We start from the raw sequence: 25835 nt of genomic DNA, 5'->3' as shown, positions 1-25835 counted from the left end.
GCCACGGTAGCGTGCTGCGGCCGGCGCACGGCGCTGATCCGATGGCAGGAGCCAGGTGCTTATCCTGGTCTCCCATGGGGTGCAGGGTCCAAGCACTTGGGCCATCCTCCACTGCACTCCCTGGCCACAGCAGAGAGCTGGCCTGGAAGAGGGGCAACCGGGACAGGATCGGTGCCCCGACCAGGACTAGAACCTGGTGTGCCGGCGCCGCAAGGCGGAGGATTAGCCTAGTGAGCCGCGGCGCCAGCCAGTACTTGATTTTCATTATTCATAGCTGAAAAACTCTGAAGTAGCATTTCTGAACAAGTTTGACATTAATAAATTCTTACTGATTGTCATTTATCTTATAACAAGAAATAAAAGCTTTTTCCCTGAGCATGGGATGTCTATTTCGCCCTGTGACCATTTATTTATTTGGGGGGCTCACAGCTGAAACACGATCATCGCGTAGAGCTGACTGATGAGAAGATGCACGTGTATACTCTACAGTGACCACTTAGAAGTCCGTGTGGGTCGGGTCCTTTTGTACCTGAGCATTCATTTGCCTATCGTTTTCAAGCTGCAGATGGGTGCCACCTCTCTGGTTAAATTTAGCTGAGGAATTGTTAGGTTCGGCTTATAATTGCTCCTTCTCTTCTCTTCACTTTCCCAGCCCCTGCAGCACTTTGACAAGCTTCACTCCTCCTGCGAGCCGTGTTTTCAGTGTGCGTCTTTTATGTGCTGTCGACAGGCTCTTGCCATGTCCCCCTGCCTCCTACTCAGTGAGCGCGGGCACTGCCGCCACCCCCGGCTCAGGGCGGGCGGAGGGGCAGGCATGTGTGCTGCAGCATCTGTGTGAGCAGCCCCCGGGGGGCCTCGCTCGCCCTTCCTGGGTCTCTTGCTCCAGTCAGAGTCCAGTTAGCCCCGCATGGTGCTTGTGCCGTGGCAGTGGCCGGGCTGCCCCAGCAGTCTGGACCACAGACAGAACCGTGTTCTCCGCTTCAGGGCGGGGCCGCCTTCACGTTATGTGTTGGAAGAAGAACAGTCTAAATGTAACAGGGTCTATGTACTAGGAGAAGGATGCCCCCCCATTCTGCAGTTCCGGTCAGCATTTCACTTGTTTCCTCCCAGACCTGGTCTGTGTACATACACATGTATGCATAGTTATGATTAGAGTGGCAATCATTTGAATTCTGAGGGTTTTTTTTTTTTAATACAATCATTTTCCATTTTGTTACATAATCTTTATACTGATACTTAAGAGTTTTTGTTTTGTTTCTATTTGAGAGAGAGAGAGAGCGGGTGCTCCCCTCTGCTAATGCACTCTCCAAATTCCTGCAGTGGCTGGCAGCCAGGGCCAAAGCCAGGAGCCAGGGACTTTTTCCAGGTCTCCCACGTGGCTGGAAGAACCCGGTCATCACTGCCTCCCGGGACCCGCGTCGGCAGGAAGCCGGAGTCAGAGCCCAGAGCTGCGTGTTGACTCAGGTGCCCCAGTGTGAAATGAGGGCGAGGGGACTGCGTCCTAACCCCTAGGCCAAATGCCGGGCCCTGGAGCTTGTTTCTCACGTGGGAGAAGAGTCCAGTGCGGCGGAGAATGAGTCTGTCCTCCACCCCGGCCCCTCTGCTCAGACGAGCGCCCCGTTTCCTGGAGCAGACATGTTCTTTTCTTTTGTCTAACCTTGATTCTTCCCCTGCTTTACCAGTTTCAGAATACTGTGTTAGTCTCCCAGAATTCCCTAAAGAAGACCAGTGTAACTTTGTGGGATTTTTTTCCCACGTAAAATGTTTTCTTTTTCCTTCTCTCTCTCTTTTTTTTTAAGATTATTTATTTGAATGGAAGAGTGACAGTGAAGGGGACAAAGTGAGAGAGGTCTTCCATCCGCTGGCTCACTTCCCCAAATGCCTGCAACATCTAGGACTGGGCCAGGCCGAAGCCAGGAGCCAGAAGCTTCATCCACGCGTCTCCCACGTGGGTGCAGGGGCCCAAATATTTGGGCCATCTTCCACTGTCTTCCCAGGCACATTAGCAGGAATCTCGATAGGAAGTGGAATAGCCAGGAGCTTAAACCTTTGTGCCATATCAGCCACCCCTTATTGTACTTTATAAAGGTTCAGCGTGGGCCAGTGCTGTGGTGTAGTAGGCTAAGCCTCCACCTGCGGCACTGGCATCCCATATGGGCGCTGGTTCCTGTCCCGGCTGCTCCTCCTCCGATCCAGCTCTCTACTATGGCCTGGAAAAGCAGCAGCAGATGGTCCAAGTGCTTGGGTCCCTGAACCTGTGGGGGAGACCCAGAATAAGCTCCTGGCCCCTGGCTTCTGATGGACTCAGCTCTGGCCGTTGCGGACATCTGTGGAGTGAACCAGCGAATGGAAGACCTCTCTCTCTCTCTCTCTCTCTCTCTGCCTCTGCCTGTCTGTAACTCTGCCTTTCAAATAAATAAATAAAATCTTTTAAAAAATACACTATTCTAAGTAGGAAATTCATAAAAATGTTTAATTTTTAAAAAGTTCAGCATTTAGTTTAAATCTGAAAACAACACGTCTCATTGGTCTGACATCTCTCTGTCACCAAGTCAGACTGCCTTCAGCTAGCCTTCCTTCATTAAATAAAAAAGAAATCGGTTTTGAGGGAAAAAAATGAGAGAATAATTAAAGTTATTCTGTAATTTGAAAGAAAATAAGGGCTAGTGTTTTACCTTTCTTTACACACTATTCTCATATAAAACCAGGAATGAAATTTTTCTATCTGAGGCAGCCACTGATACGGAGGGATGTCTCTTTCACACACACACACACACACACATCACACATATATATCACATACACACTACACATATTGTACACACACATACACATAACATACCGCAAATACACAAACACAAACCACATATACACAACATACACCACACCCCACACTTACACATCATACACCACCCACACACACAAGATACACTGTAATCCCCCAACACATACATCCTCCCCCCAAAAAGGCAAAAATCAGAGCATGGCAAAGGGAGAATAGCTTTTGTTCCTTTGTTTTATCATCAAACTCATGGATTTTAACATAGGTGATGTGATTTGGTCCATTCTCGTAATTCTTTTTGATGCTCAGAGTTGGCCCGCCCTGGCCCAGGGTGGCACATTCAGATGGTCTGCTGAGTCCCTTCCGAGGAGACCCAGGCACCTCCGATTGCTCTGCTTTCTAAGATGCCAGGAACTTCGCTGATGTCTTACATCACTGCAGAATATCTCCTTCAGGGAGATGCGTCTCGGGTCTCCCTGTGTGCAGGATGTTTAGCCAGTAACTCCGGTTATATATATATATATATATATATATATACTTCTTTTTTTTTTTTTTTTTTGACAGGCAGAGTGGATAGTGAGAGAGAGACAGAGAGAAAGGTCTTCCTTTTTGCCGTTGGTTCACCCTCCAATGGCCACTGCGGCCGGTGCATCTCGCTGATCCGAAGCCAGGAGCCAGGTGCTTCTCCTGGTCTCCCATGCGGTGCAGGGCCCAAGCACTTGGGCCATCCTCCACTGCCTTCCCCGGGCCATAGCAGAGAGCTGGCCTGGAAGAGGGGCAACCGGGACAGGATCGGTGCCCCGACCGGGTCTAGAACCCAGTGTGCCGGTGCCGCGAGGTGGAGGATTAGCCTGTCAAGCCACGGTGCCGGCCATATATATACTTCTTAATCTTTGTTTATGCCCTTAGCATCTTTGTTGATACGCTTTTTATTCTTTGGCTCATACCTTTAGCATAAATGTTCACATGTAATTACTAATTCAAAGCATATGAATATTATTTTAACTTTTAAAAATATTACCAGATTGAATTGTCAAAGAATTGTGTTCAACTGCAAAATGTGAGTCCGCTGGTGGGTTCAGCATAATGCCAACATTTGGATAACACTTTTAAATATTCACCAAGTTAGTCATGTAAAATTATAGGGACTCTTGTTTATTTGCTATTTACTAATTGTGAAATTAAATATAGTTCCATATGTTTGCTTATTAATTGTGTTCATTTTTTGGTAAGTTGTCTATTCCCTTTGCTCATTTGCCTTTTAGGGTCTTGATTTCTTTTTTTTTAAGATATGAAAAACAATTTGTATTCTTGATATACTAAATGTTAGCCTGTTGTCATATTGGCTGCAAACACTTTACATTGCAAACATTTGAAATACTGTTTGCAACAGGTTTAATTCTATTCTGGTTATGTAGAGAGCAGTAATTAATATTCTTAGAGAGTGACCACCATGTCTTAGATAGAAATGGTAATTTGTTGTATGCCACTCTCTGTGTAAGCTTGGCAAATTGCTTTACCTTCTCCAGACCTCAAATGTATCAAATGTTGGATTAAACTTGACCTCTTAGATCCTTTCCAACTCTAACAGCCAAGAATTTCCTAGTTAAAAATAATCCTTGTAGTTCCTTTCTCTCCTAAACAGAGGCCCTTCCGCATAGATGGCCGGCTTTCACCACCCTGTAGGAGTTACACTTGGCTTTGCCCAGTCTCCCCTCCCTGCCTACGTGGTTCGCACAAACAGCATTGCCAACAGGAGTGTGTTTCCTAGTTTGCTTAAATGAAATCCTCTGATTATTGGCTTTTCCATGTCAAATGAGTATGAGTCTAATCTCACTCAGCCTTGTCACCTGTAAGAGCTTGAATTTTTCAGGCACCGCCTGTTGATAAACCTTCCATAAAAGAATTTTTGGAAGTTTATTAAAACTTAATAAAGTTTTAAAACAGATTCTAATAAATTGGATTTTTATCCAGAGTGTGTATGGTTGTTAGTATAAATTAGCAAAAAGTATAGACATCATGATTCAACGATCATTTCTGTATGCCCCAACAGTTTAGTTTTTTTTAAGAGAAATACTTAGAATGTGGTCCTCCTGGTGAAATAGATGTAAATCATTCGCATTTTGCCTAAAACACCTGCTGTCTGCGAACAATCAGGATAATGAGGTGGAATTTGTTGTTAGAGTGTTAAGGTAACACAGAGTGGAGTTAGGGTTGGCTCCCTGCGTCCTCCTGGAGCGGCATCTAGTCTTGGCATTGTCATCTTTGCCTTGTGTACGATCCTGAGAAGGGCAGGAAGGATGCGCCACTTGCTTCAGGTCTGTATGTTGCTGTGGTTCAGAGATTAGACTTTGAGAGAGCAGACCCCACAGGGAAACAGGGCGGTGAAAAGTGAGTATTTATAAAGCCCTCACGGGGCTCCAGCCTCCGGAGGCCCCTGGGCCTCTCTGGTGTTTTCCGCGTGGGAGTCTCAATTAAGAGGAACAACCAGCTACTGGTGGCAGACGCCTGGACAGCTGGCCGTTTGGAACAGGGAGGAAACAGTTTAAAAGCCAGGCTGTGTAAAGCCATGGAGCATACAGGGCCATGGCTGAAAACAGGAGCCCTTGGGTTTCTTCCTTTCGTAACTGGGCTCTGTCCTCGTTGTGTGGGCTCTGAAGGAGCTCAGAGCCAGGAGCGGGCTCCGCTTGTATCCATCGAGGCACCAACTTCTCTCGTGCCTTCCCCACCCCGATTGTCCTGTGTCCTTACCAGGCGTTAGCGTGCTTCCCGGCTCTCTTCCCAAGTGTCCCCAGCAACAGGGAGGAAATCCGTTCCACCCAGAAGGCTGGAAAGTGAAGGCAGCAGAGCCCGCCGTACTGCGTAACACCTCTGAACCCCCCCCCCCCCCGTTCTGTGCCCTGATGAGAAACATGGCATCTCCCTGCCCCCAGAGTTGAGTGAGGATGTGCTGTGTCCGTCCTTGTTCCATGTGACTGGATCTCTTCAAGGTCACTTGTGTGGCGGTGAGATCGCCCTCCACACACACACACACACACACACACGTACCCACATTGCTCAGACATCACCGTATGACCTGGAATCAACTCCCAGAAAGGCCAGCTTTTTAGAGCTGCCTTCTTCTCCCATGTCGTGAGTGGTCAGTCGGCTATCACTTGAATGCTGCGTGCAGCAGGTGACTGGCATTTGGAGACTGTGTTTGTGAACAGTAAATCACGGTTGGTGTGGGGAGAGGCCAGGGTCCGAGGCCGGCCCGCTGTGGTGCCGCAGACACGTGCTGAGACGCTGGGTGGAGCTGCCCACACTGACTCGGTCTTGTGTCTGCTTTTCTTCTGGGTGAGTGTATACGGTAGAGCTGGAGTAGATCGACTGCAGTGGGATGTCACTGGATTGGACCCTGGTGTACATTTCCAGGAGTTTTGCCATTTTAAGGGAACAGCTTTAATTCTGACTGCACATTTCTTACCAGTGATGACACACAAAGGGTCATTGTATCTGACCTCTTGTGTATTTACCTTTATTTTCCTTTCAATGTTGTGAAAATTAAGCATGAATGCACCTAGTAACACTGTCCTTTTGGGGCTGGCGCTGTGGCACAGCAGGTTAAAGCCCTGGCCTGAAGCACTGGCATCCCATATGGGCGCTGGGTTCTAGTCTCGGCTGCTCCTCTCCTGATCTAGCTCTCTGCTATGGCTTGGGAAAGCAGTAGAAGATGGCCCAAGTCCTTGGGCCCCTGCACCCACGTGGGAGACCCGGAAGAAGGTCCTGGCTCCTGGCTTCGGATGGGTGCAGATCTGGCTGTTGCGGCCAATTGGGGAGTGAACCAGTGGATGGAAGACCTCTCTATATCTCTCTCTCTCTGCCTCTCCTCTCACTGTATAATTCTGACTTTGAAATAAATAAACACATCTTTAAAAAAAAACAACACTGTCCTTTTAGCACAAAGAGCATGCATTACTCTTTCACAGTTCGGTACACGTTTCAGAAATGCCAGCCTCAGATAAGTCCATAGACTTGATCGTATAAACACTGTCACTTGCTGTTGATTTCCATCTCAGACGAATTTTTTTTGTCAGCTCAGTAACATTAGGTGTGGTTATGTGAAACACATTAAACTGCTTTCTGGAGGTGAGCGGGGACTGTGTTCCAGAAAGAAGAAAATGGAATCGTCTGTGGATCCCTTAGAAAAGCCAGTGTGTTCGTTGAATGCGGGGGCTGTGCGAATCTGCCCTCCCTCTGGCCTTTCACCATCACCCTTGTCTTCCTTCGGGCCAGAAGTACTTTCTGTTTCCCTGAGATTGGCCAACGCTCTAAGAGAAAGTGAGAAAATTGTTTTAGATTGGAATTGGTTCAATTTCAGAATTATCTTTGTGCTAGTGCTAAATGTTTCTTGTTCAGAATATGATTTTTTTTTAATTTTGAAAGATGAATTCCTGTTCTTTATAAGGAGCTCAGGCAGTGTGGAAAGATACAAAGAGTAAAGCTTGAGATCGTTGTAAGTTCAGCCCGCAGAGGCGACCTTATTAATCGTGGCACCGTCATTCCACAGGGCACCTTATTCCCAGGGCTGGACATAAGGAAGAAGACGGGGATGCATGAGGGAATCAGCATGTTCTTTTCATTAAAACCATTGCATTTATCCAATATAAGTAAGGAAAATGTAACAAAAAATGCTTACCACAACACATACGTTATTTACTAAAAGATCCCTCTAAGAAAGAGATTATGAAAAATTTAGGTGAGAATTAAGTTTAGCTGTATTTTGGTTTTAAGCAATATTATTAGTTCTGTTAAGGATATTTGGACAATACCTCTTAATTCTATTAAGGAAATTAGTATTGTCACACTTCCTTTCATCTTTTTTCCCCTGACTCCCATTTTTAAATTGTTATTAATTTAATATTATGACTCATAACCATTTATTTATATTCTATGACCATAATTACCATAATTGTTTAGTTTTTACTATTAGTCAGTGCTTACTATGGGCTGCTTTTTTTATTATTATTATTATTTTTTATTTTGACAGGCAGAGTTAGACAGTGAGAGAGAGAGAGAAAGGTCTTCCTCCCATTGGTTCACCCCCCAAATGGCTGCTACGGCCGGTACGCCGCGCCGATCCGAAACCAGGAGCCAGGTGCCTCCTCCTGGTCTCCCATGCGGGTGCAGAGCCCAAGCACTTGGGCCATCCTCCACTGCCTTCCTGGGCCACAGCAGAGAGCTGGACTGAAAGAGGAGCAACCAGGACCAGAACCTGGCGCCCATATGGGATGCCGGTGCCTCAGGTGGAGGATTAACCAAGTGAGCCACAGCGCTGGCCCTGCCTTTTTATTTATTTATTTTTTTAAAAAAATAACCTTCTCCATTTCTGAGTTCATTCTTTCTTTCTCTTTTATTTATTTGAAAGAGAGAGAGAGAGAAAGACACACAGACAAATCTCCCATCTACTGGTTCATTCCCCAAATACCTGCTGCAGCAAGGCTGAGTCAGGCTGCATCCAGGAGCCAGGAACTCAGTTCAGGTCTCCCAAGTGACTACAGGGACCTAAGGACTTGAGCCATCAGCTGCTGCCTCCCAGGGTGAGCATTAGCAGGAATGCTGGAATTGAGCACATATCAGGCACCCTGATATGGAGTGTGGATGTCCCAAGCAGTGTTTTTTAACTGCTGTGCCAAATGTCCACTCCCTGGGTTCTTTGCTTTGACTTATCTCTCATTTGGCTGATTTTCTGACAACCTGTGTTTCTCCATCTGGGTCTCCCCTGTGGGTGCAGGAACCCAAGGACTTGGGCCTCCTTCTGCTGCTTTCCCAGGTGCATTAGCAGGGAGCTGGGTCAGAAGTAGAGCCGGCGGGACCCCAGCTGGTGGTCAGATGGGATGCAGGCACCTGCTGTGCGGTCCCGCGGTGTCGCTGAGGGAGTCGCTGAGGGAGGCCGTGTCTTCTGCAGGGATGTCTCCTAGCCCTTTGGCCATGTGCTTGCGCTGGCTGGACGTCGCTGGCTGGACGTCTCGGGTGAGGGGGTGGTGCAGACCTTCCTAGTGTTGCTTCCTCATCTTCCCAGGGTGGATGCTGCTGGGGAGGAGGAAGCCAGGCTGACTGTCCTGTCACTTTGTAGGTAACTTTGGTTTTTGTCTGGATCCCTAAAGTATTATTTTTGAAGCCATGAAATTTCTCAGTTTCAGGCGCTCACTGCCAGTTGTCTGGAGCACAGTGTTCCCTCGGTGCAGATTTCGTCCTTCCGTGTTCAGGGAAGTTTCTTGGATTCCACCCTTGGATACTTTGTTCCATGTCTTGGGCGCTCTGTTTTGGGGATAACGGTTTTCCTTGCCTTTGTCTTCCTGAATGCTGACCTTCCTGATCATTGCTTTATTGTTGCCTTTCCCCCCGATGCAATTCCTGCCTTATTTTTCTCTCTTTCTTTCTTTCCTCCTGCCGTGTTCATATTGTTGCCATACCTTTTCATCGTGCTGAAGTGTTGGCCATGCTGGGAGGTCACCGATCTGCTGTGAGAGCCATCCCAGGGCCCTGCCCGGCAGCACTTCCACACTGTGTGCCATTTGGTCACTCTCCTCTCTGAGCCATGGTTTCAAGGTGGAGTCTTCCTGCTCTGCACATTTTCAACACCCTGATGACATGGAGGCAGAGCTTAGAAAATGCTAAAACATCATGAAGCCTCAGTAATTAAAATGTACGTGCTGATAAAGAAAGATCTTGATGTAAAATGCTGCCATGACGTAAAACAGGCTGGCGGAAAGATGGTGTTGCAGTCCATCAGCATACGCTCACCTGCGTGTTTGCTTTCTATGCCTAATGGACCTCTGGAATCATAGACCAGGAATGCAGTGCTGTTGCCCGTGGGAAAGGGGCCTGCGAGGCAGCTGGAGGAGATCGGGAGGGGCACTTTCCTCCATGCAGCTTCTTATACTCTGAATTTTAAACTACGCAGGTGAATTCGGTATCAGAAAAGCACATGGGCTCCTCTCTCGTTCTGAGGTTTTGTAATTGCCCGGTCAGGGCATCCTCCCCCTCTGGAAGGAAGTCTGCCCCGTTCCTCTAGGGTGCTCTGGATCCATCCTCCCGGTGGGGCTCCGGATGGGACCTGCAGGCCCGGAATCTGCTGCTCGGCCACCTCCCCGCCACCACACAGCCTCTGTGCCTGTCACACTGCTGTCAGAAGTGTGCATTTCCCTCCCAGCCGGGCCTGTGGGTGAGCGCTCTGAGGAGTCTGTGGATTCACTGACAGCACTTTGCAGGGTGTGGACAGGGTGGGAATTGTGCTGTCATCCCTTCCTTCTCTTGGATAGCACTTTCTAAAATGTATGGCACGAAGTTGTGCCCATTCTTTTGGTTGCTTGCTGGCTATTTATGCTCTTTTGTTTAATGCTGTAACTTTTCATCCAGTATGTTAGGTATTTGACTAGGGAGATTCTGTGTCCAGATTTCACTTATGAACACTGAGTTAATTTCTGGTAGTGACTGTGCCTTCCCCTTTCTCTAGTCTGTTCTCTATTACCCCTGTGTTCCTTGAAGTTGGCCCCTGTCCTGGTGGTGGCCACTGGTTCCACCCTGAACACCACTGGGGGAGAGACAGAAAGAGAGGTCTTCCATCCACTGGTCCACTCCCTAAATGGCTGCCACAGCTGGAGCTGGGCCAATCCAAAGCCAGGAGCTTCTTCCAGGTCTCCCACGTGGGTGCAGGGGCCCAAGCACCTGGGCCATCTTCCACTGCTTTCCCAGGCGTTAAGCAAAGAGCTGAATCAGAAGAGGAGCAGCCGGGAAACAAACCTGCACCCATGTGGAATGCCAGCAGCACAGGTGCGGAAGCTCAGCCTACTAGACCACAGCACAGACCCCATTTCTTTCTTTTTTAACTTTGGTCTCCGAACCCCACTGAGGCGGCCCGGCTAAGGACTGCACTAGGCCAGGAAGATTTCCAGTGCTGCCCAGCCTTGCAGCGATCTGGGGAGTCCTCAGGAGCCCTGCTTCTGGGCAAGCACACAGCCCATGGCCAGATCCCCTCTCTACAGCTTTTGGCACGCACACACACACAGGCCTTGCTGCCTTCTTTCATCTGCCAGTGTTTTGCTTTAAAAGTTCATTGCCCTTTACACATACATCCCCACGATCATTTCTCAAGTTACAACCTCGCCTTGCCAGAGATTTGCACTGCTGACAGACACAGCTGTTGGCAACCAAGACTCTTTACAGGGACCCGTAGCCTCTGGCAAAGGCTCTCAGAATAAGTGTCCCGAAGCAACTCAGCCATAGCCCCGGGCTGTGAGCTCCTGAGAATCCCTAGCACACAGTAGGCTCTCCAGAAATAATCTTGAATAAAGCAACGAATAATAGATGCTAGCACAATGGGTTTTAGATGGAGTTCGACGGAGTGAGAGTTTACCACGGAGATGGCAGAATCTCCCTGTATCATCTGAGAACAACCAGTTGAAGTAAGTGATCAGCAACAACAGAAAGCCTGCGGTTTGGGTTTTCCCATGCTAGCCTGCTGTGTTCAAGTGAGAGATAATGGCGTGAAAATGCAAATGCAGTGGCATTGATTTCCAGAGTGGAGAAAGGGGTGAGGCTCCAGTTTGCCTTCCCTATCGCTGTGCCACACGCCACAAGGACTGTGGTAACTCCTTCACAACATGCAGAACACTGCAGACTCGGCTTGATGCTGTCGGGCTACCAAGTTGAAAAGAGCAGCTGGGTTCTATAATACTGATCGTTGGAAAGGAGCCAGTGTTTGTTCTAAAACACCTTTCCCCCAGGACTTCACATACGGGACCCTGAGTGGCAGGGGATATATTAGTCTGCGTGTAATTCCTACAACAAATAAGATAATGGGTTGTTTTTTTTTTTTTACAGTTTCTTACAAAATCTACCTGATCATAATCGCCCACATCAATGATGCCAGTTGTATTCAGAGCTGAGATACCATGATCCATCTGTGTGGCCCTCTGTAGTTCCAAGGATGGACCCAGAGCTCTTGGCCCTGACGGGCTTCCTTATAAAAGGGCCTCTTCTTCTGACTGGCCCTTTGACCTGGCCAGTGCAGCAAGCACTCTAAGATTGTACTAGTGGCCAGGCCTGAAGTGCTGTTTTTGGGTGACTGGTGGAGGTGCATGCATATGCTGTAGAAACTGAGGACTGAGTTGAATGACATCATTTGGGGGAAATTAAGGTGCCTCTGTAGGCAGATTCCTGGAGAGGGACTGTAGCACACCTACATGCAGGCCAGAACTGTTTTGACATCTGAATCAAATTAGAAAGCATAGATCAGCTTTTTATTCACTAATTATTAAAATTTGAATTTAACTGCTAGGGTGTGCTAAAGTCAGGCGAGTATATTGCTGGTGGGAGTGTAAACTGATAGCAAACTTTTTTGGAAAGCAGTTTGGCTGGAGCCGGAGCCATGGCTCACTTGGTTAATCTTCCGCCTGCAGCGCTGGCATCCCATGTGGGCGCCAGGTTCTAGTCCCAGCTGCTCCTCTTCTAGTACAGCTCTCTGCTGTGGCCTGGGAGGGCAGTGGAGGATGGCCCAAGTGCTTGGGCCCTGCACCCGCATGGGAGACCAGGAGAAGCACCTGGCTCCTGGCTTCGGATCAGCATAGCTCCGGCCATAGCAGCCATTTAGGGGGTGAATCAACGGAAAGAAGACCTTTCTCTCTGTCTCTCTCTATCACTGTCTAACTCTGTCAAATAATTAAAAAAAAAAAAAAAAAAAGAAAGGAAGAAAGAAAGAAAGCAGTTTGGCAATATATTTCCAGAACCTTAAAGACATTCATACCATTTGACCTAGTACTTCTACTTCTGGGAAACTGTCCCATGGAAATACTCAGAATCCTTTAAAGAAAAAGAAAAAAAAAATCTAAGCCTCAAAAAATGTTGTGTTATTTTAGTACTTCATGTCTTCATTTATTCTCTCAAGAAATTAAAGGCAACCTGAATGTCCCACAAAAGGAGCAATATATCAGCTCGTTACAAGTTAAGATGCTTTGAAAAGTATAAGATGTAAAAATCTTGCAATATTAAATGAGAAATCAAACTATGAAGAGTAGAAACAATAAAAGTTGACCTGTATTTAAAAATTTGCTTAAAAGGAAGCCGACGCCGTGGCTCAACAGGCTAATCCTCCGCCTAGCGGCGCCGGCACCCCAGGTTCTAGTCCTGGTCAGGGCGCCGGATTCTGTCCTGGTTGCCCCTCTTCCAGGCCAGCTCTCTGCTATGGCCTGGGAAGGCAGTGGAGGATGGCCCAAGTGCTTGGGCCCTGCACCCCATGGGAGACCAGGAGAAGCACCTGGCTCCTGCCTTTGGATCAACGTGGTGCGCCGGCTGCAGCGCACCGGCCGCGGCGGCCATTGGAGGGTGAACCAACGGCAAAGGAAGACCTTTCTCTCTGTCTCTCTCTGTCCACTCTGCCTGTCAAAAAAAAAAAATATATATATATATATATATATATATATGCTTAAAAGGAAAGGAAATATGCCAAGAGTGTATTGTTTTTGGATACCGAAACTTTTTTTAAGAAAAAATACCCCGAACAAACATTCAGAGCCCTGGGTGCTTTGTGACAGAGAAGGGATCATCAATAAGCTTTTGCTCAGCTAAGTTGCAGGATTCTTCCTCCAGACCTTCCAGATCCCTCTGTGTTTGTTTTTAAATATTTATTTTATTTGAAAGGCAGGGTGACAGAAGAGGAAAGAGACAGAAAGAGAGAGATCTTTCATCCACTGGTTTACTCCCCAGATACCATCAACAGCTGGAGCTGGGCCAGGCCAAAACCAGGAGCCTGGGAATTCTGTCCCTGTCTCCCTGACGGCTGAGGAGCCCTGGCACTGGAGTATCAGCTGCTGCCTCCCAGGGTGCAGCAACAGGAAGCCAGATGGGAAGTGGACACTCCAGTATGGTAGTGGGCCCCGAGTGATGGCTTAACCTGCTGCACCACAACGCCTGCCCATTAGGATTCCTCTAGGTGAAGTCACGTTTACTGACCACTCTGATGTTGATACCAGAAAAAAAGTACCCTACGTGAGGGTCTCCAAAACCCTCATCATTCAGTCATTAGAAAGGCTGTCCCTCTATTACAAGGAATGAAGTGACATTTTGAAGTATTATCTAGTCTCCTGGAGACTGGTTCTTGCTGAGGAGTGAGATAAAATCTTTTTTTTTTTAACTTGGCAATCTGAAATCCAAATTCTGGACTTCATAATGTTCCCTGGGGATACAACCACAACGCCAGAGCATTGCTGGAAACAAGTACTTTGGTGGCAAAAGAAGAAAGAGAAAAAAAATGAAAGAGAAAAACCACATTTTGATGTGATGAGCTAACCTTTAAGTTTAAGAAAAGCAGCAGCCAGTAGAAATGGACGCAGTCTTTCCTTAAGCAGCAAATGCTTAATAACTCATTTAAGAAATCTTTTAATCCACAGTCTTCTTTTTATGTTTTTAACGTTTTCTTCTCTGAAGTGTGATCCGGTTAAGTACATTCACTAAATGCTTGACTCCCTAATTAGCTTCTTTAGCTGCATTACATAATTATATAACCAGGCTTTGTACTTCACTCAAACATTTATTTTTTTTTAATAACAGCCTTATTCAGATATAATTCACATGTCATATAATTCACCTACTTAGAGTGTATAATGAATTGTGCAACCACTTACCACAATCAATTGTTGAACATTTTCCTCACCCCCCCAAAAAATTTTATACCCATTGGCAATTACTTCCTATTCCCCCCAAGCCTCCCAGCCCCAGGAAGTTCACCTTTTGTCCCTAAAGTATGCCTGTCTGCATGTTTCCCATAAATTGAATCATACAGTATATTGGTTTGTGTGTTGTTTTTGCTTGTTTGCTTGCTTCTTTGTTTGGTCAGTGACTTCTTTCACTCAGCATAATGTTTCCAGTGTTCATCAATATTGTAGCATGTATCTTTACTACTTTTATTCTGATTTTCCATTATATGGCTAAACCACATTTTATTCATCCATTCATCTGTTTATTGACACTCTGATTCCATCTTTTTAAAGATTTATTTATTTAATTGAAAGAGTTACACAGAGAGAGGGGAGGCAGAGAGAGAGGTCTTCCATTTGCTGGTTCACTCCTCAATTGGCTGCAGTGGCTGGACCTGCGCCGATCCGAAGCCAGGAGCCAGGAGCTTCCTCCAGGTTTCCTACATTAGTGCAGGGGCCCAAGGACTTGGGCCATCCTCCACTGCTTTCCCAGGCCATAGCAGAGAACTAGATTGGAAATGGAGCAGACAGGTCTCGAACCGGCACCCATGTGGGATGCTGGCGCTTCAGGCCAAGGCATTAACCTGCTGTACCACAATGCCGGCCCCCTGATTCCATTTTTTGATTTGCGTAAATATTTCTAGCTCTGAGTATGTTGTGCAAGTTTATGTGGGCATATATTTTCATTTCTTGTGTGTGTGTACTCACGAATGTGTACTTAGGAGTAGAGTTCCTGAGCCCTGTGGTGATTCCATACTTAATCTTCTGTGGCACCAACAGACCAGGGTAGTTGTACTCGTGCACAACCCTACCAGAAACATTTGAAAGTTCCATTTTCTCTGCATCCTTGCCAACACTTGTTATTGTCGTGTCTTTTTTTTTTATTGCCATCCTAGTAGGTGGGAAGTATATCTCATTTTGGTTTTGATTTGTATTCCCTAGTGATGAATGATGTTGGGCACCATTTCTTGTTTCCTTTTGGGTATTTTTATGTTTTCAGTAGAGAATTACCTATTCAAATTCTTGGCCCATTTTTTAAAAATTGTATTTACATTCTTGAATTCTAAGAGTTCACAATATGTTTTAGATAAAAGTCTTATCATGTATGTTTACAAATACTGTATCTGTGGGTATCTTTTCACTTTCTTAATGGCTTTTTTTGATGTAAAAGTTTTTAATTGTGAAGTCCAATTTATTTACTTTTTTTTTTTAATTTTCCATTTTGTGTCATGGTGTTATTGCTATTCAACCATTGCCTAACCCACAGGCACAACATTTACTCCTGTTTTCTTCCAGGAAGTTTGTGATTTTAGCCCTTACATTTAATTCTTTGATCCTTTTTGAGTTAATTTTTGTGTGTGGTGAAGGAGTGGCCCAACAATGCCTCTCTCTCTCTCTCTTTTTTTTTTTTTTTTTTTTTTTTGCATGTGGCTATCCAATTGATTGTTTCAGAGTCAGCTGTTGAGAAGACTGCTATTTTCTCTTGAACTCTCTTGACAACCTTCTTGAAAATCAACTGCTTGTAAATGTGAGGGTTTATTTCTAGATCCTCAGTTCTATTGCATGGATCTGTATGTCCCTACACTTACCTTTTCTTTCATTCATTCTGTAAAGATTTATTGGGCACCTCTTTGTGCAACAGTTAAGCTTAACATATCCAGGTTACTTGCTTTTTGGAACCAAACCATCCCTCTTCAAAGCCTAGATTTTCTTTAAATAACCCATGCCAGCAGGATATAACGTCTCTTTTTCTTAGCGAGATATGAAGTGACTTCTTCTCGTAGTCAGGCTTTCCAGGGTGACAGTGGATGGATCTGATCTGTGCATGGTCTTGTGGCAAGGAGTAGTCTGGGCAACTGTGCAGGTCTAAACGGCAGAAGGGCGAGTGTTCTTTTCGAGGGCTCGGGCAAATGAGCGCTGCCCTAGAACAGTTCAGTGGCTTCGGAAGGTGTGGTTAGTTTTAAAGTGGAAGAAGACTCCGTGACCATGATGAGGACTTCCTGGTGGGTGATGGAGTTGCCCACGTGCAACCTGAAAGGCCCAGGGAGTCGGGAGGTCTAGTTGTTGGCACCAAAGAGGACATAGAGACAGAGGGGACTGTTGGATTTAATATCTGTGATTCTGCCTCCAAATTTTAATTTTGGTAGTGGTTCCTTGCCTGTGTAAAGTTACAAGGATCATATGTGTATAAAGTTAATTGGAAATAGATCAGTAAAAAAATAAGAATGGGAATAGGAGAGGGAGGAGGAGGAAGAGGGGTGGGAGAGTGGGTAGGAGGACAGGTACAATGGGAAGAATCACCATGTTTCTAAAGTTGTAATTAAGAAATATATGAAGTTTGTATTCCATAAATAAAAGGTTTCTGGGGAAAAAAGTTATAAAAGGAAAATTATGATTACAAATAACGGCTTATTGCTAGACTTAAGACTGGTTAAAGGAGCCAAGAATTCTATACAATGGTGCTGGCTAATTTTTAGAGATTGTGAATGTAGGAATTGAAGGCATATACCAAATAAGGAGAAAGTTGGCAGAATTTTGTGATTATCTAAAAATAATTAAATATGATTCTAGTATTACAGCTTGAGGACATTGGGAGGATAATTGTACCAGCACTTGTAGTGTACAGGATGATAAGAGATGGTTTAGGCCTGCACGGCGGCTCAATAGGCTAATCCTCCGCCTGCGGTGCCGGCACACCGGGTTCTAGTCTTGGTTGGGGCACCGGATTCTGTCCCAGTTGCCCCTCTTCCAGGCCAGCTCTCTGCTGTGGCCTGGGAAGGCAGTGGAGGATGGCCCAAGTGCTTGGGCCCTGCACCCGCATGGGAGACCAGGAGAAACACCTGGCTCCTGGCTTCAGATCAGCGTGGTGTGCTGGTCACAGCGTGCCGGCCACAGTGGCCATTGGAGGGTAAACCAACGGCAAAAGGAAGACCTTTCTCTCTGTCTCTCTCTCTCACTGTCCACTCTGCCTGTCAAAAAAAAAAAAAAAAAAAAGAAGAAGGAAAAAAAAGAGATGGTTTAAAAGATAAATTTTGGGGCTGGCGCTTTGACACAGTGAGTTAAAGCCCTGACCTGCAGCACTGGCATCCCATATGGGCATGGATTCGAGTCCCAGCTGCTCCACTTCCTATCCAGCTCCTGCTAATGCACCTGTGAAAGTAATAGAAAATGACTCAAGTGCTTGGGCCCCTGCACGCACATCGGAGACCCAGAATAAGTTCCTGGCTCCTGACTTTGGATCAGCTCAGCTCCGGCCATTGTGGCCATTTGGGGAGTGAACCAGGAGATAGAAGACCTCTCTCTGTGTGTCTCTACCTCTCTTTGTAACTCTTTCAAATAAATAAAATAAATCTTTAAAAAAAAAGATAATAAATTTTTATCTTGCTATGCTGTTTGGCAAAAATATTTAAGTAGATAATAAAAAACATCCACTAATCGTTAGAGGTAATAATATATCAGGGCTGCTATCTGGGAGCTTTCAACATTCAATAGATACAAATAGGACTGATTTCCTAGCTGTTCTTATGTACTTTGAAGATGTGATTTACTTATTTACTAATTTGAAAGGCAAAGACAGAGAGACATCTTCATCTGCTGGTTCACTCCCCAAATGGCCCCAGCCAGCGTTGGGCCAGGCTGCAGCCAGTATCTCGCATGCGCAACAGGGACTCAAGTACCTGAGCCATCTTCTGCCACTTTCCCAGGCACAGGAAACTGAATGAGAAAAAGAGCAGCCAGGACTCGAACCAGTGCTCTGATATGGGGCGCCAGCATCACAGATGGTGGCTTACCCCACTGCACCAAGCGCCAGCCCCAGTTGTTGCCTACTTTGAAACCCACATGATAAAATGAACTTTCAGTGTCTAATTTTGTTAGGCAGTGTTTTTGTATATGATAAGTGCAAAAATATTGTTCATAGTGGTCTTGACAGGCTTAAGAAAGAGAACAAAATTCCACAGTTTTGTTGTGCCATAAATATATTACTGTTTTGAGAGGGGAAGGAAAGAAGTTGTTGCCATTGACTACATTGAAAACGTATGCATTAACAATATAGGTAAGCTTCAGTTGCTCGAGATGGTTTTGGCTGTAAACATTTAAGCTTGAACGTTTGAGAATACTTATTTTAGGTTGAAACTTAGTAAAGCATGTTTATTTACACATCTTAAAATTTCTTTCAGGAATTGTCCCATCTTCTGTTGTCCTGACCTCTTTCCAGGTGATGTCAAGGGTTTTTCTCATATGGGCGGTCACACACAGCGTCAAAGAGGTAAGCGTTCCTATAGACTGTCAGCACTCACACACACTCGGCAACTTGCCTTTTCTCGTATTTGTGGCCACTGCACATGGGACTCCAGCTCACACTGATGCGGCAGAAATGAAGTCCGGATTGGCTGTGGAAGTCGGGTCAGTAGTGGGAAGCTTACCCCGGCTAGGCAGTGCTGTGAGAGAGAAGACTGGTGGGCTGCAGAGCCCTGTGGCCCTCAGCCCTCGGAGGTGGAGGGTTGGTGTGGGCATGGTCTGCAGCTCAGTTCCATGCTTCTGGTCTCTTATTTGTATCCAGGGCACTGACTCCTGGGCATCTGCACCCAGATGGCAGGAGTGGGTGATGTCCATTCTTTATAGGAACAGGAAAAAACAAGCTTACTTCTACACAGCCCGCAAGAACTAATGGATTTGCCAAATGTGCCAAGTCTGGCGGTTCTGACTGGCAGATACCCTGTGGGGGCCTAGCAGGCTCGGAACCTGGACAGGCCCCCGGATACTCACTGCAGGAACTGGGAGAGCACCGGCATCACCCCAGGTGGGGACCCGGAGCTAAGCTTCCATCTCGCGGAGCAGGGGGTGATTTTCGGCTCCCTCAGAGTCAGTTCTTCTTGCCAGTGGCATCTTGCAGGAGGGTGCCGGCAGCCCCCGGAAGGACTTGTTTTTCAGTGTTTCCGTCCCATGCAGCCAATCACCCGCATGCCTGGATTCTTGGGAGCTCATGAAAGTGCTCATCCAATCACATTATTCCCATGTTCTCTATTCTGAAAACCCTGTCAAAACATTTTATTTTTTAGGATTTTTGTTTTGTTTTTGACAATTTCATTTCATTTGTATTTCAGCAAATGAGATTTTCTTTTAACTTTTTTATTGGTCTGTGATATACATACAGCAGAATGCACATAGCTGATCGGTTTTTAGCCAGAGTGAAATCAACGGTGGTTAATAAGCTAGTATTGCTGTGCGTTCATCTGGGGCTTTGTTGCTTCATCTGTCTCACCCCCTGAAGATACCTAAGCTGCCCATGCAGGAAGAATATGCCTACTTTGTGTGTGTGCGTGTGTGAGTGTGTGTGAGATCATGTTTCTTTTCTAGCAAGTTAAAGAAAACCAGGCAAATGGTTTTGAAAATAGCATGCGGCCCCTTGTACTCACTGGTGTCTATTGAGGTGGGCAGTAGCTTTATTTATAACACCACATCATGTCTTCATTCATTTCCAAGTCCTCTCTACGAGTCGCTGCTTCCTCCCATCCTTTTGTGTATATGCCATTTCCTTTTCATTGTAAACAGCAGCTCATAATTGTATCTCACAGTGATCTTAAGGGACCTGAAATTTTTTCCTAGTGGTAACTCATTCAGATCCTTAAATAAATCATTATGCACTTTTAGTGATTAAATGGTACGTGGAGCCAGAGAACTGTGCACTGTGGAGTGTTCAGTCACTTTGCCAATGCAGCCAGGTGTTGATTGTCTGGGTGTTAATGGTCCAGCTGACAGGATATTCAGGACCTCAGCTTCTCTTTTGCTGCTGCATCAGTGGCCACCTGTCTGCTTATCAGCTTGTCTGCCACAGGGATAGACCACTAAGTCAAAAATGCCCACAAGGGCAGGCATCTGGCCTAGGGGTCAAGACAGTCACTTGTGCTGTGACCACTGCCTCCCAGGTCTGCACTAGCAGGAAGCTGGAGTCAGGTGCAGACCAGGTCAACACCCAAATTCTAGCTGATATCCTAACTGCTAGGGTGAATGCCCACTCCCTCCACCAGACTTTTTAAAGATCGTTTGCCATTTCGTGTAAAGCATCGCAAGTTAGCTTTATAGTAATTTGCATTATATACTCATTACATTTGCAGATTTGAAATTATTTCTTGGTGACCAGAGTGAGCCAGTGTCCGCTAACATTAGCAGATCATTTTCTGAAGAACTCATGCAGTACATCTTAGCATCCGTCACCTCCCGTGTTCCCCATACCCTGTTCCTGTGCAGTAGTGCTGATGCTTCTGCTCTTTCTAGATCCACGTTCTTTTCTCCTTGTTCCCCTTTTCACTGATCAGAACTCCTCGTTCACTCTGTTCCTAGCAGCAGGTTCCTTCCCCGGCCCTGCCCACAGTCTGAAAAGCCTGTTGCTGTGGCATGCCAGAGGCCGGCTGCTGGCTGCTGGCCCCTGTTCCTTGGCCCCTCAGCACAGCCGGATGCTACTTTTCCTGCCTTAGGGTTTTGTGTTAGCCTCAGTTCAGCGTGGTCCGTACAGCGTTACACCGGACTTGGCACGCCATTTCCTGAGCATCTTCGCTGCTTTATCATCCTCCTATTGAGCTCTGCTTCCCTTAATGGTGAGAACCAGGTGACCCATGCGTATGCAGATGGACCTCAGCTCAGCAAGATGTGGCTGTCAGCCCTGGCTTTCTCCCTAAGCAGTGCTCATGTTCTGTCGTGCTGCTATACTTGTAATTCCCGATTTCTTTCTGCACCATAGTCCTCTCTGAAGGACACGAGAAGGGGCCTTCATCTTGGTCACATTATATTTGGGTTTGGACGTCGGCGCCATGCTCTCCGCTTACGTTTTCTGTGCTTGTTTCCCATAGTTTTCTGTAACTAAGGTATGGCCTATATACCCTGTAGTCTAGACCCTATTGTTTCCACACTGAGATGTATTTCCTTGTAAGGAACCCTGTAAGACACACATCCTCATTTATCATCTTAATTCTCTACCCCATGAAGTGCTAGTCACATAATGTTACCGTGTACACTGTGGAACTAAAGAGTGATCAGATGGTATTGTTTTAGGATACGTAAGGATCTACCCGTTAGCTAGTATGCACTTTGGTAAGCACAATATTTTTTGAGGGGGTGGTTTAAAGATTTATTTATTTATTTGAAAGGCAGAGTTACAGGAGGCAGAGGCACAGAGAGAAAGAGAGAGAGAGAGAGAGGTCTTCTATTTATTGGTTTACTCCCCTGATGGCCTCAATAGCTGGAGCTAGGTGTTTCTTCTGGGTCTCCCATGTGGGAGCAGGGGCCCATCTTCCACTGCTTTCCCAGTCCACAGCAGAGAGCTGGATTGGAAGTGGAGCAGCCGAGAATCAAACTATGCCCATACGGGATGCTGACCCTGCAGCTGGTGGCTTTACCTACTACACCACAGCACAGGTCCCACACAATATTAAAGAAAGAATTTTCTATATACTCACAAGCTTTTTATTACCTAATACCTTTTCCCATTCATTTATTTATTTAAATTTATTTGAGAGGCAGAGAGACAGAGAGCTTCTGTCTGCTGGTTCACCCCAGATGCCCGCAACACTGGGCCTAGACCAGGAGCAGGCACTCAATCCTGGTTCCCCACGTAGGTGACAGGGACCCAATCACTTTGAGCCATCACTGCTGCCTCCTGAGTCTGTGCCAGCAGGAAGCTGGAGTCAGGAGCCAGAGGTGGGCATTGAACCCAGGCACTTGAATTTGGGATGCAGCTTCCCCAAGCAACTTGGCCAAATTCCCATGCCACTTTTCCCTCCCTCCCTCCCTCCCTCCCTTCCTTCCTTCCTTCCTTCCTTCCTTCCTTCCTTCCTTCCTTCCTTCCTTCCTTCCTTCCTTTCTTTTTTTTAAAAAAAGAAATTGTTTTATCTATAAGCAAACAAAAATGACAAAACAAGCAGTGAAGTGAGAGGTCGGGTGGGGTGGGTGCAGGAGGGAGTCAGCACTGTAGCCGACCTGTGTACAATTACTGTGCACCTGTTGACAATTTCCTCATCCTCAGCCAGGCTAACCACTGCCGCTGCCAGGTTTGCCTCTCCCAGCGTGTGTCCCCATGTGTCTGTGCACCTTTGTCTCCTTGTTGAATGGAGCTCACGAGGAACTGCTGTAGGAAATGCCGGCTGCGTCCCTCACCATGGCCCCTCACAGGCACACACTCTTCCTTGTCCAATAATTGCCAGGGGCAGTTCCAGATTCCTGGACACAGAACCCCTGTTCTCTTGTCCTCCTGGCTGGCCTCTTTGAAGAAGCCACCACAAATCCTCTGCTGAGCCCTGGTATCAGAGCACCAAGTTCACGGAGCAGAAGTCCCCAGTCCTCCATGGAGCTGCCTGGCTCTCCCCACGGCCTGAGCCCCAGTGCCGTGAGGAGCCCTCTGTGAGAAGGGGTGATTGGCATAAAATAAAACCATATCCAAGTACCGAGCCTCGTCTCCCCTCCTCCTCACCCTTTGCCACCATTGGAGAAAAGGATGTTTTCCCACATTCTTCTGGAATGTTCTGTGGCTTCTCCTAATGTTCCCAGTCAGCTGTTTCCACCTCTTCCTGGCATGCTCCTGCGCTTGTCTGCCATCCTTGCCAACTTTGCAGCAAGATGCTTACAAAAGTTCTTGCAATCAGTGTTTGCCTATGTTAGTCAGCTTCAGGTTCTTAGATTTGTCCTGGGTTTTGTTTCATGTGTTACCATTTACAGAGGACTTTGTTAGGTTGTATTAGGGGCACTTGCCCTTGACAGCATTCCTCGGGGGAGGTTGTGGGCCCTGTTTAGCATTTGGAAGCTGGGAGGCATAGTGGCTCAGCCATCCACAAAGGGCAGGCTTGCAAGTGGACTTCTGAATTCAGGGGCTTCCCACTGCACACGAGCTGTCGTCTTCTTCTTCTTCTTTTTTTTTTTTTTTTTTTATTTTATTTATTAAAGAGAGACAGAGAGAAAGGTCTTCCTTTTGCCGTTGGTTCACCCTCCAATGGCCACCGCGGCCGGTGCACTGCGGCCAGCGCACCTCACTGATCCGAAGCCAGGAGCCAGGTGCTTATCCTGGTTTCCCATGGGGTGCAGGGCCCAAGGACTTGGGCCATCCTCCACTGCAATCCCGGGCCATAGCAGAGAGCTGGCCTGGAAGAGGGGCAACTGGGACAGAATCCGGCGCCCCGACCGGGACTAGAACCCGGTGTGCCGGGGCCGCAAGGCGGAGGATTAGCCTAGTGAGCCGCGGCGCCGGCCAACGATCTGTCTTCTCACCCATTCAGAACGTTGCCTGGACACGTCCTTGTTTTTGTTGTGCTGACTTTCTCCCTCGCCTGTGGCGTGGAAATCCCTTGCTCCAACCAGAGTCAGTTTCCTGCTGCACGCCTCCGTCACACCTTGCACTTCTCCCGTTCCGGCATTCACACCACAGACGTGCGCGCTGGTTGTTGGTGCCCGGGGCTGATCTGCATCCCTTTGCTTCTACTTTTTTGGTGGCTCATGTGGCTGTGGTGAATCCTCTCCAGTTAACTGACTTTCTCCTTGACAATTCCAAGTCTTCAGATTGGGATTAATGGACTCTGTGGTCCAGAATATCCGAGAAGCCTATTAAAAACGCACATTCCAGGTCCCAGTCCATACTTGATACCAAATACCTGGGAGTGGGGTCAGGGAATCTGCATTATTCAGAAAATTCCATGAATTCTGAGGTCTGAGAAGCACCATAAGATACCTGTACGTTGTGCTGTGGGTTTTGGCGTGGCCTTTACTTTTGGATTATAGTTCACACTTCTGCTCCATTTACTTGACGCCTCACCGGATCCCAAGTCCGAGAGCAGTCCTTTCGTTCTTGAAGGACGAAAGCCTTAGGGGCTCCTTAAGCTGCTGGGCACACCTATAGTACAGCTGCTCCTGTCTTTTCCAAAACCCAGCATCTTTGCTGACGGCCAGGTGAGCAGATAGTTGAGGAGCCACCTGGGAGGCAGAGAAAGCTGGTGGATCGCCACATTGAGGACGCCAGATTTGATTTGTGGAATCGGCTGGGGTTTCTGAGAAGGCTGTGACGGGCGCTTGCCTCCTGTCGCCTGCCAGAGCCACTGAAAGGGCTGAAGAGATGACCTCCACCTGAGGAAACGCAGTGCAGGCCTCGCTCTTCCTGGGGATTCTCAGGAAGTCTCATCCACCCCGGGCGGTTCTGGTGTCTTCGAGGGAATCGCCTCGGCACGCATCACTTGTGGGACAGATTGATGAGTTCCGGCTTAGACACTTCCCCTGGGACTTGGGACAAACCACTTGAACTCTCTGGGCTTTGTCGTTCTCATCTGTGAAATGGTAGCACTTGGATCTGCACTGCCTGTGACATCGGAGAGTGTCAGGGAGCTTCGCCGAGAGGGGCCTTGGAACGAGCCACGGTGCCAAGTGGCCCAAGTCCTGGCCTGCGGCTTTCGTGGAGCAACTGGGACAGGCCCCGACTCGGGATGCCGCTTCTGGCACACGTGCACCAGTTCTCCTTCCTGCCCCGTGCCTCTTCTTTTGCCCTCACGTGGAAACCAAAGCACTAGAGAAACTCCCACTGTAATGCCACCTTGCCAGTGCCGTGCTGCCTGCTTGTCTGGGGTGCTCGGGCCAGGGCACAGCATGCCCGCAGCGTCTGCTGCCACCGCCCAAGGCCACTTCTCCTGTCCCCATGTTTCCTGTGGCCACACGTGCCTCTCGCTGACCCTCATGGCCATGTCATGGTCTTTCCGGCACACACCACCCGCGCCACTCCAGTAAGGTGGTGAGATGCCATGTCGGGCAGGGCGCTGTCACTTCGGGTCCTGCTCTGGCCTCTGGTGCCCATGCCCTTTCCACAGAGACAGTCCCTCCCAGTTCACAGGGCCCCTTTGGAAGCTGAATGTCAGAAATCCCCCGCCCTGCTCCATATCTTGCCTTCCTTGCTATTTTAAATCTGTCTGGAGGTGGATTTGCATCACCTTGGCATTCAGAATTAGCACCACTCCTCGAGGTAGATGAGGCTCTTGTTTGGCTGGGACTCGGGGCCTGTCAGGCTTTCGACAGCTCCCAGCCCAGTGCAACAGCAGGGAGTGCCGTTCCCGCCGCCGGTGCTTCCGGACCCCCACAGCGGGCCCCCGGCTCCTAGCTGGGGGCTCCAGTTGCCATGACCTGGACTTAGCACAGGTGACTTTGCCAAACGAGAATGTCCATTTCTCAGTGGTTTTCTACCAGTCCTTTCCGTCATCTTCTTGTACTATGTAAAGAGATTTCAAAATATTAGGGAATTTCAAAATACTGAAAAATCTGAGACCCTTGAGGTTCCACAGAGCTTCCCTGCCACC

The 25835-nt window shown here is 47.4% G+C and overlaps 1 protein-coding gene across 1 annotated transcript in view; it reads left to right on the top strand.

The window, feature by feature from the left end:
• Positions 1 to 25835, top strand: part of HACD2 (3-hydroxyacyl-CoA dehydratase 2) — a 105372-nt gene that overhangs the window by 50928 nt on the left and 28609 nt on the right. The window contains exon 4 of the mRNA XM_062208941.1: positions 18696 to 18784. Coding sequence (XP_062064925.1) covers positions 18696 to 18784 — 89 coding nt within the window. The remainder of the gene's footprint in view (positions 1 to 18695; positions 18785 to 25835) is intronic.

This window comes from Lepus europaeus, chromosome 2 (genome assembly GCF_033115175.1).
Source record: "Lepus europaeus isolate LE1 chromosome 2, mLepTim1.pri, whole genome shotgun sequence".
In the NCBI taxonomy this organism is placed as follows: domain Eukaryota; kingdom Metazoa; phylum Chordata; class Mammalia; order Lagomorpha; family Leporidae; genus Lepus; species Lepus europaeus.
The sequence above is the reverse complement of the archived record's forward strand: the minus strand, read 5'-3'. Positions and strand labels throughout refer to the sequence as shown.